The 18,010-nt window shown below is 42.0% G+C and overlaps 2 protein-coding genes and 1 long non-coding RNA gene across 4 annotated transcripts; 1 reads left to right on the forward strand and 2 right to left on the reverse strand.

Moving 5' to 3' along the window:
- The first annotated feature begins 431 nt into the window (after positions 1-431).
- LOC140999970 (uncharacterized) lies at positions 432-7,386 on the forward strand. Of its 2 annotated transcripts, XR_012179503.1 has the most exons (3): positions 432-598; positions 686-882; positions 6,779-7,386. It is a non-coding gene; the product is annotated as an uncharacterized lncRNA (long non-coding RNA). The 2 variants fall into 2 exon arrangements; XR_012179504.1 differs by lacking the exons at positions 432-598; positions 686-882 and adding an exon at positions 1,276-1,391.
- A 203-nt stretch (positions 7,387-7,589) lies between these two features.
- On the reverse strand, positions 7,590-10,238 carry LOC140999971 (adenosine receptor A3). Its single transcript, XM_073470576.1, has 3 exons — positions 9,901-10,238; positions 8,002-8,465; positions 7,590-7,887 (listed from the first exon to the last, which is right to left on the reverse strand). The coding sequence occupies exons 1-3, from the start codon at positions 10,236-10,238 to the stop codon at positions 7,676-7,678; spliced, it is 1,014 nt and encodes a 337-aa protein (XP_073326677.1). The 3' UTR covers positions 7,590-7,675.
- Positions 10,239-12,278: 2,040 nt separating this feature from the next.
- On the reverse strand, positions 12,279-15,136 carry LOC141000329 (uncharacterized). The gene is made up of 5 exons (XM_073471029.1): positions 15,093-15,136; positions 13,738-13,951; positions 13,530-13,648; positions 13,193-13,349; positions 12,279-13,045 (listed from the first exon to the last, which is right to left on the reverse strand). Exons 1-5 carry the CDS (start codon positions 15,099-15,101, stop codon positions 12,744-12,746), a joined length of 801 nt encoding a protein of 266 aa, XP_073327130.1. The 5' UTR covers positions 15,102-15,136; the 3' UTR covers positions 12,279-12,743.
- Between the last annotated feature and the right edge of the window lie 2,874 nt (positions 15,137-18,010).

Genomic DNA, 18,010 nt, shown 5'->3' on the forward strand with positions numbered 1-18,010 from the left:
CTCAGTGTAGAGTTCGTATCCCAAGAGCACTTTGGGCTTTTTTTGAGCCATTGTGTGCAAATGTGGTGAGATGGAACAACATGGCAGAAGTGTTAGGATCTGCTTGTCTCTCTCGCCATCTGTCTGTTGCTGCAGGATAGCATATAAGTACAGTACAAGGTGAGACGTGTGTTTTGGATGATTAACATACAAATCGTCAGCGTGCTCCCAGCTGCTGTCCCACTGCTTTGTGTCACTGCTCACGACAGTTTCTTCTCTTTCTTTTTCTCGTCTTTCCGTGTCTCACTCGCTTTCTTAACTCTTTTTCTCTGACTCCTCCTCTTTCTGTTCCCCCTCTCTCGCTACAGCATGTCCCTCCCTTCCTCTTTCTGTGTCTCTACACCCCCCTCGCCTCCTCCCCTCCCTTTTTCTCCCCTTCCCTCTTGGCAGCGGTGCCAAAGTGGGCAGGCGGACCGAGGCAAACACAGCACAGGGCAGAGCAGAGGGCGATCCAAAGGCTGGCGAATTGATTATGTGTATGTTTGTGTTTTGAAGTGTCCTCTGTCTGTTCTGTCTGGCGCGTTTGTCTCCGTTTCGGTCATACGCAACTGCAAGTCATGTGAGTCCATTGTGAGTGTGTTGTGGAGCTTTTCCCTTTTTGTTGTGCACTGTGTGTTTGATACCGTGGCTTGTGTGTGTTTTGTAGGGCTGTGTGTGAGCAGACGTCCCTCTGTCACCCTGTGTACGGACAGACGCACTCACGCCAGTAGGAGGGGATTGTGGGAAGGGGGTGTAGCTCTCAGAGGGTGTGCTCTACTCCTCTCTTTTCCCTTCTTCCCGCCATCACGGCCCTCTTCTCCTCCAGTCCTCCGGCCCAGCCCTCCGCTCACGTACAGGCTCCAGGTATTTTTGCTTTTTTATCCTGCGACACCTCTTCCCGTCTTTCTCACTGTCCTATAATCGTTCTCCTCTAGTTCCTCTCGCCCTCCTCTCTATCCTTTATCATGGTCTTCCTCCTGTAAATGTGTCTGCCGTCGTCGGTTGCCACGCTGCACTCCGCTCGCCGCCATTTTGGCTCAATGGACATAGCAGGAGAAACTTTTCTAGAGCTCGGAGGGACTCCTCGACTCCCTGCTGACCATCCTCTTTCTCCTGCTTCCATGATCTCTTTTTTTGTCTGTCCCTGTCCCCTTCTTTCTCGCCCCTCTCTGCTCTAGGGCACCAGGCTCTGACGGTGTGGTGAACCGTCTTTCTGTGGCTTTTCCGTACTGAACAGGTGTCTCTTTGTAGACTGGCAGGAGGAAGGACAGGCCCTCTCGGTTACTTTCTGACCTCAGAGGGGTCGACCGAGCCACAGAGCTGTTGTTGTGTTCAGTGACCAGCGTTGAAGAGCTGCACCCACAACAGGACGAGTGAGACACTTTCTTATCATCAAGAGCCGTTATGATAGCTCATACAAGGGCAATATTTACTTTGTTTCTCATTCCCTTCACACACTGTTTGCACTTTGAGCCACTGTGAAAACTCACATGTGTCTGTATGTGTGTGACAGATTGTTAAATGGTGGCAACTATAATGTTTGTCTTGTCACACTGCGGCGAAGGCTACTGTGTGTGATACTTTGCACTTCAGAGTAAATTGAGGCAGAAGTGAAACCGAGTTTCGGACAGACAGACGATGCTTTAAAGAAAAAGGCAGGTTGTTGAGCGAAAATTGCAGTTTAATGTTGCTGTTCTCTCTCATTTTATCAGTAAAGCTGTTTTTTTCCCCGGTGTGACCTGCCTGTCGCAATAGATAAGAAATATGCAAGTAGCGTTCGTCAAATTGATGTTTATCGTACTCACTTGTAAGAAAACAGGCACATTATTGGTATTATGTGGCATATTTTGATCATAGTCTGATGTCAGACACCAATATGCCATGAAACAAAGGTGAAATATCACTCTTTTGCGCTCCGAATTAGATAAAACAGGATATGTAAATCAATCAACAACTCGATGTGATCTTTCGACCTACTTTTAATCGGATTTTAATACGATTTGATAATTTGAAAAATCTGCATGTTGGCTGTACAAATAGGAACTGCTTACTGTCAGTACTGTATCTGGGTCTAAATACGGGTTGGTGTTAAGATGGCGCCTTCGTGCCACGTGTTTAAGAAACAGTGAATATGAGCAGACCCTGTCAATATGGCCCTCACACTTTGTGGGTATACTACTCCTAATTCCTCTGCACAGACCTCGGTCGTTTCAAATCGCTAGGCTGTGGCATTAAGTGGCAAATTGATTCATAAAAAAAGAACTAAAAGAAGCTCTGTTTACGTATATCGACATGTGACAGTGATGAGAGGAAAATGTTAAGAAAGAAGAAGCTGAAGAGAGAAAGAGAGAGAACAAGGGTTACAGAGACAGAAAGAGAGGTAGGAGTAGGAGAGCTCTTTCCCCGCCCCTCTCTTATCCTCAGATGAACTTATTGTGTTGCCTCATAATGTTTCTGAGTTTTTTCTCCTAGAGGCAGTCAGGCTAACTTCCTGCATTCAGCCTCAACATATCTGATTGGTTGATATCTTGGCTGACCGGCCGCGGTTTGCAGCGAGGCAACAGGAAGTTTCTCTTCTCATGCAGGAAGCTGCAGCTGTTTCGTACTGACATACACCACTTTGCACTCTTGCACGCATACTGTTTGTATACAGGCACACACGATATGCATGCACACCCTCTTTGAAAGGGCATACCTTTTTGATGTGTGTTTGTGTATATGCATGTATGCATGTGCATTTGTGTTTATGGCCTGCTCTGTATGGCATTATTGAATGCTGTAACATGTGGGCGTGTAGCAACACGCCAGGCCAGGCATCTGAGCTATCAGAAACATTTGAAACCATGGTAACCACACATCTCATCAGCACATTAGCAAAAGCATAGACAAGTGGTGAAGAGGAGAGAGGATTGAGAGTGTAGATGAAGAGGAGGACAGAAACCTTTGATGTATATTTTCTTCATTCAGAGCTTTTAGAAACACAGTTGGACGATAAACTGCAGCTGAAACAGCAGCGCTTCTTTTTTTCTTCTAGCAGCAAGTAACTCATTATCTTGAGTATACATATTTTTAAATGCATTTTAAATGTTGTGACAAACTAACCTGAGAAGCATCCAGCAAATACTGATTATTCAAACTAGCTCCACTTCTTCTGTAGGTGTATACGTGATTGTTGGACACCATGATAGTCAACACAATGGCTCTCTTATACTGCTGCCTTATCTGGGTCATGCTATCTTTTTATCAAACACATTTCCCGACTTGTTTACCTAGCTTTTACGCCTGTGAGTCCAACCTTGGTGTGTGCAGCAAAACAGAGGAGAACTGGAAGCATTTTCACTGAATTAACGGGATCGGATAGAACGCGCTTCTTCTGCGTACTCGGGTCAAGCAACTGTGCCGTGTTGTGTCTGTGCGGCTGTGTGTAAGTACACGCATATGGCAGCAGATTTCTGTAAACATGCATACATGCGAGCATGAGCCTTGTGCGTTTGCGCTTGGTTAATGAGGATATAGAGAACATCAGAGCGGGCACCATGCCAAGTGGGCACGGAAGAGGCTCAGTGCCCCCGTCCTTCGTCCTTTAATGTAGGAATCAGGCATTCCTCAGGGAGTGGGGCAGATGAAATAGCAGGTATGATAAAATCCCCATAGCGCTCTGTTCAGCCCTCCTTCTTCTCTCTGCCAGATGCCTGGACACATTTTTCCTCTAGATTAAGACGCGAGTAAGACAAGACATCCGTTTGCATCTTTTTAACTGTGGGAATTCTTCATCCTGCCATTTATTGTGTGGCATACTTCCTCTGCCAACTCCAGCTCCCCCACTGCTCCTCCTCCTCTTTGCCCACCACCACCACCACCACCACCTCCTTCCTCCCTCATTGAAATTCTGCCTGGCACACAGACACTGCCCATTCTTGGCACAAAGCTCAGAGAGAGAGAGAGAGAAAGAGAGAGAGAAACACACAAGAACCTGTACCAATCGTCTGGTGCCCCGTCCGTTGTGTCTGCCAAGCATTCATCCCGTCTCGCGGACCAAGGGACCAGGAAATCCAATAGGTATTTCCCTGCCTCTGCTTCCTGCGAAAATCTGCTCCAATTCTGAGGAGTTTTGTTGGCAACTGAGCGCGCTGCGTGTGTTTGGGGATTTTGCTGATTAATTTGTGTGTTTACGTCGTTTGTATTGGGCGAGAATAACTGCGATGAATCCTTCCATCCTTTCACAGCGAAGGGGAGGAAGCTCACGCCTGTTGTTTCTGTGATTTTGTACGTTTTAATTAATCGCATGGGCTTTGGTTTGTTAAAGATGGTGCTTTAGTGGTGTTTTTTTTTGTGTGTGTAAAATCTGCAAAATAAACGGTGGTAATTTTTGTTTGACAGGCATTTTGATTTTGTTCTTTTAACTTGATTCACAAAAGAGTAGAGTAAGTGGATAATTTGATCGAAACAGCTTGCCTTTTTGTTTACTTGAAAGGCTTATTTTTTTCCTTGTTTTTTCGTTGTGGCAGTTTTATAAGAATGAATTTATTTAAAACAAACATTGGATGTTTTACGTTTGAAACAGAATCAGTGTTGTTTCTGTGGATACATCTGTTCCAAACTTATTGAAAAGATCAAATTGACATGGGGGCTGTGGAAAAACACAAAAGAAACACATGTAACTGTCACCAAAAGGCAGATTAACTTAACTAAAGCAGGAAATTGTTTCCAGAGAAACATACCCTCACAGCAGAGCAGCGTTATCAGGGGGCAAGAGAGGACAAGGTCCTTGTTTACACTGAATACTGCTAATATGAATTTACTACCATTTAGCCACAATTCTGCTGAGGCAGACGCACAGACAGACAGTCTAATTGGTAGATGAGATTAACTCAATAGGCCACATTTCTCGTCGAGATCTTCAAGATCCTCTCAGCTGCCCCGCAGGCTCGTGGCATATTTATTGTGAAGCAGTTGACAGAGAAAAAATGATTTGACCCAGCCGAGCTGTGCGTGCCCCTTTTATGTGCCACATAGACAAAGTCCACGATCACAGACAACAGTGCCCAATAGAGCTCACATGACTGACCGAGTTTGGCCTCAGTGTTTCCAAAACAGTCGGGAGTTGCGCAGGGAACGGGATGCCAATTTTCGCAATTAACCCAGAATCACATAATTCTCCACAAGCATTTAATGTTTAAATTGTTTTTTCTTTTTCCTTTTGTGTCCTGTTAAATCTTCACTAACATGTCCGTGTTGTAACACATGTAGTCTGCTTCCCTTGTCCTCCAAACACAGCTCCAGTCGGGGGACGTTTCTCGGCGACCAAACAGAGCCTGTAGATCTGTCACTGGCACAGTGGCAGAGTTGGGCATCATGCCAACACACCCCCTACCAACACCACCCCCTTCTGTCTGTCTGGTCTTCTGTAATCAGGCTAGCAGGGTCTACTGCATGCTAACTATGGGCCAGTCTGGACCAAGTCTCAGGGGTTGTGACTGTATGCTAATTTATGCAAGCAGTGTACCTCCTAACCCCTTTTTCTGTCTATTTGAGGCCCAGGTCTGGCAATTAGTCTGGCACTCATTAACCCTTCAGTCGCTGCCATGTTAACCTGCTGGCCCATGCCAACCCTTATCCCAGAAGAGTTTAGCAGTTAGTTAGGATGAGTAAGGTCTTTCTAAGTGAAGTTTTTAAAAGTTTAAGTCACCAAAAATAGAATCTTCTTGCTCAGTGAGTGCCAAATTTCCGAACAAACCAAATGTTAATGGTATGAGTAAATTCACAGGAACATGGACAGGAACATTTTTTCTCTGTGAACTTGCCAGCCGCCTGATAAGTTTTGTTCGAGTTGCTCTCTTACTTTGTACCCGCTGATAGTGAGTGTGTCGTCTTGTATCTGTTGGCTTCATCTCTGCTCTTGGCACACGATTGATTCTCCATCACTCTCGACCGAACAGCTGCTCTTTCTTAATCATGAGACAGCAGGCTGGGAAAAAAAACTCCCGAAAGGTAGACCTTATAGTGTTTTTAAGCAGACCTAAAATGGCCGATGTGCGAGACGCCATTTTGTGTTTCCTTGTTGTGTTTTGGGGGGCAGAATCCCAGCCTTGTATTCAATCAGAGGCAGCTGGTGGAAGCCATATTTGCAGGCATCTGTGTGTGTACCTCCGTCTGAGAAGCTGCAGCCAGCCTACACAGGGATAGCCCACTGGAATGAGCTCAGTTTTTGGCAAAAACGGAAACGAATTCCTGGCACAGAGTCGTGCAGCTCTCCCCCCCACCCCCCCCTTTCGATCACATGCCAGAGTCTCAGGAAGCCAGTGAGTTGTTTGTTGGGATTTCACACATAAGTGGTCTGACTTTGCGATGTCTGCTTACCGTTAAATTATTTGTGTTTGATTTATTTTAATGGAACAGATTTCTTAAAGACGTAAAGGAAAAAAGAAAAGAAAAGCTCGGTTAGATCGGTGACGATGTGCCAATATGCAAAATCTCACTGGGTCTTCTTTTGTTTAGAATTGATAAACGTTTCTCCGAAGCACCCGCAGTTTTTAGCCCTAAGTCGTGATTTTGAACCATTTCCAGGAACGAAAACAAAGAATCACACACGGAGATAAATCTGAATAATACGATTACACGTTTTTGTGCGGGGACTGAATTTGAACACATCAACAATGTAAATGTACACCCCTCAAGTTTTTATCTTGCATGTATTTTACAGAGAAGAATCGTTAATTAAGATAACCCTCTCTGTCTCTTTTTCTTTGTACCATTGCAGGAGAGTTACCTTTGTGGATCTTTGATGCTGAAGCAACGTGGATGCTGTCCTTGGGGCTGAGGTAGTAGATTGAATAGTTGTGGGGTTGTGTAACCTCTTTTTGAGATAACTATACAATCTACTGTCTTTCCCAAGGAGACAGCTGAGTCAGCCACTCGCAGACTGTCATCTCCAGATGGGCAATCATGCCGTCCAATCAAAACATACGCTTGCAGCAATCAACATAATACACTGTGACAAGCATTGTTTTTTTTTCTGTGCTAGGGCAGGTGAATGAGGTTTCATGCTCCCGAACAGGATGTGAACGTGTGGCGTTTTTGATTTGGGCTCTGTCAGGGTGAGGTAGTAGGTTGTATAGTTTGGTGGGTGGGATTGCAGCCTGCTCAGGTGATAACTATACAGTCTATTGCCTTCCCTGAGGAGTTCGCTGAACACTCATCAATGTTCGACACACTCTCACGGCTGAGTACCACATTTATTCTTAGATTTCAGGGAAAGAAGAGCAAGACGATATGTGCTGCTAAAGGTTAGCGATGCATTGATTGAAGCTGTCAAATTAGTTTCTCAAAAATATGTAAACATCTCAATAAAGTCATGCCTGTCTCAAATCAGTTGTCCTAAAATCAGTGAATCCGATCTTGACTTTGTTTGTCGTCACCTACTGCACTTCTGCTGGTGTCATGGTCAGCAGCAGCTATTGGGTTTGTCAGTCTAGGGCACCCTCTAGTGGAGACTCATGAGATAGCTTCGACTTGAATAAAGTTTGCAAGGGAATGCGTATGTCTGCATGTTCTCAGTTGATTATCTGTCAAAAGCCTCAAAGTGATGGTCAGATTTTCTACCTTCTGACAGTCTCATGAACTCAAACCTCCAACATATTACTTAAAATGACCTTTGTTAGGGTGTGGTCTTCCCTCCTGATCCAAATGTCTGTGTGTGATTGGCTCTGCTGCTTGTTCTTGATCGGGGAACTTGCTCTACCCCATGGCAACAGTCTATGTTCACGAGGAAGCGTCTCCATATTTGACTGTAAGCCTGTTGGATCTTCGGGATGCGATAAGCATAGACCACAGGGTTGACTGCTGAGTTGGCATGAGACAGGAGAATACCTGGAAAAATTATTTGTCACTGTCAGATTTCACTGTTGGTAAGTATCTTGTAAATGTGTGACATATGAAAAAGAAAATCCTTTGTCATATGTAAGAACTAGAAAAGCCACCTGCCTGTATAGAGCGTCCCCTGTGTGACGGCCTCAGGACCGTGAAACAGCAACAGACAGTTCATCAGGTGCAGAGGAATCCAGCAGATGGCAAACAAAATGAGAACCAGAGCCAAGGAGCAGGCCAGCCTCTTCTCCCTGAGCAGAGAAGCCTGGGCTTGAGGACAGCTCTCCTTCAGACGGCCCTGCAGGCTCCAGAAGATTCGAGCGTAGAGGACGGTCATGACCAGCAGGGGCACCATGACACATCCCAGGAAGTTGAAGTAGACCATGAACGGGAGGGTGATAACAGAGAGAAAGGTGCAGGGTGGAGAGGTGAAGGAAGGGGAGGATGTATTGGTATAGTTGGATGGTAGAGAGGAGTCATTGCGCCAGCCAAACAGAGGGGTGAACCCCAGTAAGCAGGAAAGAGTCCAGCACATAGACACGGCCATCCATGAACGCTTCTGTGTGGCCAGGGCTTTGTATCTGAGAGTGAGGGTTGTAAGAAAGAGGGAATGAAAGAGAGGTGATTAGTCAGCCTGATATTTGTATGGTTTTCCTACCTGTAATCAGGTTTTTCACAGTGGAAACAGGCAGAAATATATCACTGCAAATCTATGTAATCTCAATAAATGCACTTGTGCCCCTATAGCCCTCAGCAGTGGAACATGAGGCAAATCAGATTTCATCACTGGTGGCTGACCACCAGTAAATAGTTCAAACAAAAGATATGTTAAAGCAACATCATGTAACTTTTTTACCTTAAAATAACAGCTGCAGAATAATGTTGATGGTACAGTGTCTTGTAATAGAGTGAATCATGTCTCGATCTCAGCCACCCCCCCCCCCCCCCCCCAATCACTTGTTTCTGCACTAGTTTTGTTTGTAGCAAGCACATATATTTCATCACAGACTTTGTATTTGTATTTACAACAATGAAACTGTGGGGGGCGCCAAATTGCACAAAATGCCAATTTCTACATAATGTTGCTTTAAGTTGTTTAATGCTGCTGGACTGTGGATGTCTTTGTGAAGGACTTGGGTCAGGAGTTTCCACCACAGTCCAAAGGATGTGACTTTATGCACGTTCTCGAGTGCCTTGTAACATAAACTAACGACCGGCATAAACATTTTTTCACATCTCCCGCTGAACACAATAAAATTGATAATTTGTAATTGTCACCAGTCTTCATTTTCTCTGCACTGAATTACAGGTCACATTTTGTCAGCTAGTTAGCAGATATTTGCTAACAAGCCACAGTAACATTAAAGGAGACATATTATGCTCATTTTCAGGTTGATTATTTTATTATGGGTTACAACCAGAATTGGTTTACATGCCTTAATGCTCAAAAAACACATCAGTTTTCTCATATTGTCCAGTGCTGCAGCACTGTATTCCCTCCCTGTCTGAAACGCTCTGTTTTAGCTCCTGTCTCTTTAAGCCCCCCCAGTCTCCTCTGATTGGTCAGCTCATGCATGCCTGAACCAGCACTGCCAACAACAACAACAGAGCAGCTTTGCTAAATCAATTCTTGGTGCCAAACTAGGCATAACTTATGCAAATGTTTGACATGGTGACGTAGTGTGATGTCACAAAGTCACGGAATTAAAGGCGGGACTACTGAAGAGGCATTTCAGGAGCAGTGTTTTCTGTGGGAGAGAGGAACTTCTGTTGGTGCAGACTTTTTAACTTTCAAGATCTTTTACACGCAAAACAACATATATAAAACACTGTAGGAAAGGAAAACGATGAAAGAACATAATAGGTCTCCTTTATATAGTGCTAGCAGTAGCAAAAGTAGCAATGCTAGTAAGGTGATAAGAGTGTTTGTTTTTGTGTCCCACTCAAGCATTGCTCTTAAAATATCATGTAATGTTAGTCCCCCCCCTCCAAAGTTGCTATTAGATTGGCTCCTACCTGAGCGGTGTGTGTAACCGGAGGTATCGGTCCACGGCGATAGCGAGCAGCGACAGCACAGAGGCCTGAGTCAGCACCAGCACGACGCAGCTGAGGAGCAGACACAGGTCAGAGGTCACACTGACCCAGCCATCTAGTAGCACAGCCAGCGGCACAGCAGCAACGCCCACCAGGAAGTCAGCCACCGCCAGGGAGACGAGGAAGCAGAAGGTCGGCTCCCGCAGGGAATCTCGGATACCAATACACACCGCACACACCACCAACACATTGCCAAGACAACAGGCCACAGCAATCAGCACTTCTAGGACCGTGTAGGCCACCCAACTCCACTCAGCCATTACTGAAGAAGATGGAGACCGCGGAAGACAGATGAGCTATGAAGTTTGATAGAGCAGGTCTCCTTGAAGGCTGTGGACAGGTGGGATGACTTCCACAGTGGAGTTAAATCAAACATAATCCTGTGTTTGCTTCTCAGATAGCGTGTTCCTGCTTTCAGGCTTCAAATGACCAAAAAAACAACAGAACAGATGCTTTTTATACGCAAACAGGCGTGCACTCCATGGAGACGCCATCTGTATTTCATCAGTGGGTGAAAATCATTTCTCACACTGATGAATGTGCCTCAGTAGCTTTAGAGGAGAGGACTTCTGAATGAGGCATTTCTTCATAAGTCATGGTGACACTTTATAATAAACATCACAATAAACTTATAGTTTATTAAACTTAAGTTAATAGTTATTTCAGTGTTAACAAACAATGAAATGAGTAATAAACAATTTAACAAGCACTTGTAAGGGTTTCTGAACATCAGTTGCAACTTTATAACGTAATGTTTATAGATGAACTACACAGTATTTACTAACCATAACTAAGTATAATAGACAGCAGTTAAGACATTAAAATAAACAATTGCTTAAAAATGGGTTTTAAAGCATTTTATTGTTTGTTAACAGTAAATTATAAAGTTATGAGAAAGTGTTACCCAAATCCATTGCTTGAGCAAAAGCAGTAATACTACAAAGTAGAAATACTTAATAATAAGTCAAGCGAAATGTACTTAAAAAACCCCAAATATTCAGTGTGTCAAATTGGTGTCATATTTTGATATGTATTATATTATGAATGCATCCATTTGTGAGCAGCATTTTAATGTGGTATCGGTTTAAACTAATTTCAACTACTCTATATGCAGTTGGGGATTTTTTTTCAATAATGCATCAAATTTAAATCTGCAAAGTATCAAGTAACCAGTGGTGGAAAGAGTACTGAAAATCAAAAAAAGTAACAGTACGGTTACATCTCTGAAATATTACTCAATTACTTAATTAAAACTACTGGTATTGAAATGATACTTGAGAAAAAGCACAAAGTATTCATCTTAAATGCTACTCAGAGTATTAGTTACTTTTGAACTGTTGTTTGATGCATTGTCAATAGTAGGCATTCAACCAAAGGGGTTTCTGTTTCTCCAAATCTTCCGTCTAAATTACTCCCAACCCCTCCTCTGTTCTGCTCAGTGGTCACGGTCACCTCTCCAAACCTGGGCCTGCTGCACTTTGTGATCAGACAGCCTTATTGGCTTCACATATGGCAGATAAAAGGTTCAGAGGTTAATTCAAGTTGTACTTAGTACACAATTATGATTTTAAAAGTAACTAAGTCTATGATACATGATGTAATGTAGACTTATGCACAAGTTAAAATACAGACTTGAAAAAAATCTCATAAAAGTAGAAGAACCCAATAAAATAACAGTAATTTCAGTAGTTGTAATTAGTTGCTTCCACCTAAAGCTGTCACATAAATGAAGAGGAGTTTAAGGTATAATATTACCGACCTCAAGTACCTCAAAATCTTACCTCAATAATACTTGAGTTAATGTATGTAGTTATTTTCCACCACTGCTGTAAGTACGTCACACCTACAAGTCAGTGAATAGTCAGGAATGGCTCAGAATGTTTATTAATACTATGTCATTTTCTCCTGTGTCATTTGGTTTTCAGTAAACGTGTGTGGCCCCATCATTTGACTATGAAAATTAAATTACTTTACTTTGGCAACTCCACACTAGAAAGTAATACTCAACATCTGTGTGTGTGTGTGTGTGTGTCCTGTGGCTGTGTGTGTTGTGTGCCGGGGGACTTTGTAGATGTTACCGATTGATAGGTCTGTTTTTAAGGGTGTTTTTTTCATGCACGCTAACTTTGCATACAATTTTGGCAATGTGCGTGTGTTTGTGTAGGTCTGTATGTGTGTTTATTGCAGTTTATAAGCATATCTGTATTTGCTTCTGATATGAACTATACAGTATGTCTTTGTTCACATAGATAGATAGATAGATAGATAGATAGATAGATAGATGGACCAAGTACATCAGGTATTTTGAAAAGGATTTCATATTTATTCATTCATCTTAAGAAAGATATTTGAACAAACAGATCATGTATGCACAACCTAAATGTGTTATGAAGTCTACAGGATGATCTTGTATCTGCTGAATATCTGCAACACAGAATCACAAAAAAACAAAAAACAAAACAGAAAACCACAACTTTTATTTTAAGTTCTACTTATGAAGTAGATATTATGTGATAACCTTTTAGATTTACAGATGTTTTAATGCCAGCTGACTTTTCACACATTGCCAATCCAGTGAGTTTGCTCACACCATCTCCAATATGGCTCCGTTCGATAGTGTTTCATCTTCTGGCCTTTAAAATACTCAGTATTCATTTGTTTCTACATAACATAGAATTAGGATCAGCACCAAGGAAAACCACAGTGTCGAATATCCATCGTGCCTATCCTACTTCCATGCTTATATACACTCCCCATCCTACTCCCTACACTGAGTCTCCTTGTAGGCCTCTCAGTGTCTTCTCATCGAAGCGGTACGTGAGCTTCCTCTTCACCTTCTGGATCTCTCCCGTGCGGGAGTAGTTCCTCAGCGCCCGCGCCATCTTTTGGTAGGTCATGGTCTTGCGATTGCCCTTTCGCCGGCCCCACAACTGCGCCAGGCGCTCCTTGTTTTGGGAGGAGAACTGGAACGTGCCAGCAGAGGATTGGACCCACCAGATGCAGCTCCGCATCGATGGCGTCTGAAGCATCTCGAACAGGAACTGGAACAAGCGCTCCTTCCTCTTTCCTGCAAAAAAGGAAGGGGATATAAATACAAATATGAGGTGATAATGACTCATTCATGCATGTCCGTGTGAAAAAGCACATGGAAGTTTGGTGAAGATTTGTATTGTTGAGAGTTTTGCTGCACATGTGGAGATGTGTGCGCGTATACCTGAAAGTGGGGCGAGTGGCAGGGAGTCTCTGTCCGTCCTGCCCCCCCTGTCGGATGACGGTGATGGGGAATCTTGATACTGGGAGCTACTAGACTGGGAGTCTGAGTCAGTGTATGCAGGCGGTTCGTATGAATATGTTGAATATGCAACATGGTCCTGAAAACATATGAATTATTCACAGATGTAACTCATAAATCCCAAATACAGTCAATCAAAAAAGTGTAAATTCTGCGTCAAAATCCCAAAATGTGTCAAACAGCGATGTGTTGTTGTATTCAGCTTTGAAAGAGGTAATGAAGCTTTAATTTACAAAAAGATTGACGTTCTTGAACTCACCCAATGGTTGTCATGGGGACTAGTCCAGGCTGGAGGCAGGGCTTGATCTTTATATTCCTCGTTTGGAGTGTGAGAGCCACAGTGCCATTCAAACGGGTGAGGACCTGACCAGCTATTCACTGTGGACAAACAGGCAGAGGATGATAAATGATGTAGAAATACAAAAAAATCATCCTATCATCATGTTTTTTATCAGCATCACACTAACCTGTGATCCTGGTGGCCTGGTGCGAGTGTGCATGCGTCTGTTGCCCCATGGCGTTTGGAGGTGACGCTGGTGTGCGTGCAGGCTGGACCTCCAGCGAGTGCTCCTGCAGGTACTCCTCGATGACCTCCAGATCCACCTCAGGACAGGAGGAGGGGGCCACTCCGCTCCAGGCCCCCCGTTCTCCACTCAGCCTGATCTCGGTCACGTAAGCCATCTGACGGAGACAGAGCAGTGCGTTGAGAAACCACAACACATTCTGGTTTGTGTGTTTGTGTGATGCAGACGAGAGAGAAAAACACTTTGCATGATGGGTGACATTTATCTGGTGTAGCCTGAGGTGTAGTTATTATCAGACTGCACACCTGCTGTTATTTTTCATGGAAACCATCATTGTTCTGTTGAGCACTATTGTTCTGTGGTGCACCATACAGGGAAATTTTTGCTTTGAGATGCACCAAATCATCAATTTTAAATGAGCTGTGTATTGTCTATGAATCATCTGTGCTCTGCATAATATTTAAACATCAGTGATCATCTTGAAATATGATTCGTTTTTTCCATCTAGATTTCCAAAGTCACACACAGTCATGACATTCACATGATATTTAAGCTGATCCGAGCTGTGTGTTGTGTTTGTGTCTTGAAAATGAGTGAGGCGTTACCATGTGTGTTTTAGTTTGACTGGCAAATTTATGCAAGTGCATGTGCCCTCAGCAGCAATAGGTAACATTCAGGTAACAGTGATGTGTGGCTTATCTGCTATTCCTACAAATAAGCTTTCACCCTCAGCCATCAGTTACAATTAAAGGCACAGAAGGCGATCCTGGAGAAAAATAGTCGATTGTTGTCTTTCCCAGGTCGTCAAATACCGTAATATATACCGTATAATACCGTAAATAATTTATTTGATCAGCAATCAGACTAAAAAGCACTGACTTCGATAATTAAAGAAATGCTGAATATTCGATCCGACAATCAGCCAGGCCAGTAATCAACTGACACCCACTATAAACATACATGTAAATATATGTAGCCTATAACTTACTTTTACTTGTAGTTTAAATACTATCAGTTACTTTAAGACTTTTACTCAAATACACTGAAAGTGACTTTCACTTTTACCAAAGTAATATTCAAGCACAATATTGTTTCTTTTAGTCAAGTATGACTTTTGGGTACTTTTTACAACTCTGAACTCAACAATCAACTATGTTTCTCCAGAATCCCCTTCTCTACCTTTACCATGAGATTCTCTGGTCCTGTTGTAAGATTATAAACAGTTGTCTTTGCCATTCATGAGCTGACTTTTAAAAACAAACGAAACAACTCATTAAAATATAAAATAATCAACTCACCGTCTCCATTTCTTCCAACACACGAGAAGGACAATCTGGAAAATAGAGAGAACATACTTGAGACACCAGAATGCAACATGAACAGAGAAGTGAAAGAAGCTGTCACACAAACTTGACAGAGAATGACAAACAGTCATATGACAGCAAACAGACAAAGTCAGAGCCTGAATGAATGATCACAACAAACAGAATATCTGTACCTTGTTAATTCAGAGGAGTACTCCTGTTTCTGGTTCAGTGAAGTAGTATCCTCAGGCACTAGAGGGTGGAGACATGTGAATGCTCACCTGAATGATGCTCCACCTGGACGTCACCTCTCTTATAAGTCTTTGCAGACTTTTGGCCAAGCCCCTTTTACAGTGGGAGTGGTTTCTAAAATAAAGGTTGTCTTTCTTGTCAGGTTTTTTTTTTGCCTATTTCATATAACAGCTTTTTCAGCTTGGCAGGTTTAATTCCATGGAATCAAAACATGTGGTGTTATCTGTGGTTTCTTATCTTTATATTTCCCAAAGCAGAGGTATCATGGAGGAAAATGATGTGGCTTTATATTTTTTGACTTTGCATCATGGTGGTCTCAAACATGATACACTTCTGCAGAGACAATGCGGTGATGATTGACTTGAGGGAGGAGGGGGAAGATAGAGCAATGTGTTTAAAGTTAAACTCTTAAACACATTTGCATATATATAGTATTTGCATGCATCTCACGATCCCACTGTGATGTACAACTTATTTACCCTTACCTACTTTTTGTTTTGACTTCTGAACTCATCACATGTGGTGCTGATAACAAACCACATGTTTATGAGAGTAACCAGTTGACATACCTTTAGATTTTTTTCTTTTCTTTTCAGTTTTATGGTTGATTATTAGTATGCAATGTCTGACAAAATATGACTGAGTGAGAAATGTTTGTATGGTTATGTTGGCTGAACACTTCTCAATAAGAAAATGTTTCACAAGACAAAATAAGAGCATAGAAGACGAGACGAAGACAAAGACAAAATAATAATATATAGTGAAATAATAATAAACAGACAGAAAAAGTGGTTATAGTCTGTTGTTATCTATTGTTGTCACATCAAGTTTAATTAGCACTCATATCCAATGACACACATCTGTACATATGTATCCATACCTACACACGTGTATACACAATGAAAACAACAACAACAATGAGAGACCTTTTGGCCTAAGGGGTAACAGTTTACTTTAACTCCCATATTCATCTATAACACCATATAAACATATAATATATTGTCTACAATACACGATAATGTAATTAATGAGCAGACATGAGGAGTTTAAGTTTCTGGAATTTACAGAATAAGAATATTTATAATTTCTCTCATCAACATATTTATATAATTAAAACTGCAGTATAGTATATGAACTATGAATGCTTCACGGGAGCAGATAAAGATGTTTCGACATGTTGAAATTTTAATCCACATGTGAGAATCACGTACGAACAGTGTAGTTCGTGTGTAGTGGAAATGTAATGCTTCCGTGGAACTTCAGGTTAAGATTAAGATTAAGATTGGCTTTATTTATCCCACAACGGGGAAATTCACTTGTTACAACAGCTCGAGATGCAACAGTACAGGAAGTTAGTTAGAAGAAGAAGTTAGTTTTAAAATATAATTTCTCAATTAACCACACTTTGAATTAAATTAAATTTCACACTGCTACTACACTGTTGACAAAAAAATGATATCTGTTTTAAACCATTTATGAAACATTTATATAGAGTTTATAATTGGTTAAATTATCTTTAAATCTCCTGCTTTGGCTGATGGTAAGATTTTTTTTTTCAGTCGTTATATCGGCTTATTCATCATTAACTCTGCTTGGCACGCCATGGCCATATACCCATCTGACTCATAGATAATCCACAATATTACTTAAAATATGGCTTTGGGCAATGGCTTAGCTAACTGACTAGTTAGTGACTAAAAGTAATTTACAGTAAGTCTCCCTCCAAGCTGTGTACACAACACAGACTGTAACTGTGCCTCTGAAAATCAGTTCTTTTTAATCAGCACACTAAGGCTGCTGTAGCATTGTTCTTGTTGGGGAAGTAAACAGCCACAGCTATTGCATCACACCCCACATTACGAACACATGATGTCATTCATAGTTCACTTTTGTTATATGCAACATTGTGTGCGAGTGAGCTTCTTCCTTTTTATTGTTGTTACGTGTGTCATTATTCCAGACAGATATTCCGGTACACTACCAGCTCTGCAACAGCCATCTTTTTCGCACGGTGTGTGTCACTGAGGGATTTCCCTAATCCTGTCTAGGTCTGCGATGCACAAACTCTAATAGCGAAGCAGAAGAAGAAGTTTTTCAAATATTTCCTACAGATTAGAATGAACTGTGTTAACCCTATGATTCACTTGTGACCTCTTTAAGCTGTTCCTCTGCAATGCATGCTGGGATGTGATTGGTGACAGGCATGCAGTTAACCCTCCAGAAATAAACAAATAAGCAAAGAGTTATGTTTAAAAAATGCATTCGACACAGGTATTTATGGCCTGATAAGCAGTGTCACAATAAATCCAAATGCGGTGGCAGTAGTCTGAACTGATGATATATGATATGTATGTAATGGGAGGCAGGTATTTACATCCCAAGTTTTATTCCCCGGCTATAATTTCAACAGTATCAGTAACTTTACAACTTGTCAAGTTTTAATGTAGAAATTCATCACACTGAAATATTACAACATGTCCCTGCATTGTAAATCTGTCAGAATACACAAGGAAACAATTCAGGATCATGAAAGGTCAATAGGTCAAACAGCACTAAGAATTCAGGAAAACAGGCTTTATATGGTTTTTGTACCACTTGTATTTCACTGCTGGAAAGATGGCCTTTGCATAAAACTGGGCTGGAGAAAGACATGGATACTT

Source organism: Pagrus major, chromosome 7 (assembly GCF_040436345.1).
Source record: "Pagrus major chromosome 7, Pma_NU_1.0".
NCBI lineage: Eukaryota > Metazoa > Chordata > Actinopteri > Spariformes > Sparidae > Pagrus > Pagrus major.

Excerpts from the sequence above, each read along its gene's own strand:
- LOC140999971 (XM_073470576.1), bottom strand. The coding sequence starts at position 10,238 with ATGGCTGAGTGGAGTTGGGTGGCCTACACGGTCCTAGAAGTGCTGATT. Across the intron at positions 8,466-9,900 it reads CGGTTACACACACCGCTCAG|ATACAAAGCCCTGGCCACAC; the intron begins GTAGGAGCCAAT and ends CCTCACTCTCAG. Across the intron at positions 7,888-8,001 it reads ACAGGGGACGCTCTATACAG|GTATTCTCCTGTCTCATGCC; the intron begins GCAGGTGGCTTT and ends TAATTTTTCCAG.
- LOC141000329 (XM_073471029.1), bottom strand. Across the intron at positions 13,649-13,737 it reads CCAGGCCACCAGGATCACAG|TGAATAGCTGGTCAGGTCCT; the intron begins GTTAGTGTGATG and ends GTTTGTCCACAG. Across the intron at positions 13,350-13,529 it reads GTCCCCATGACAACCATTGG|GACCATGTTGCATATTCAAC; the intron begins GTGAGTTCAAGA and ends ATATGTTTTCAG.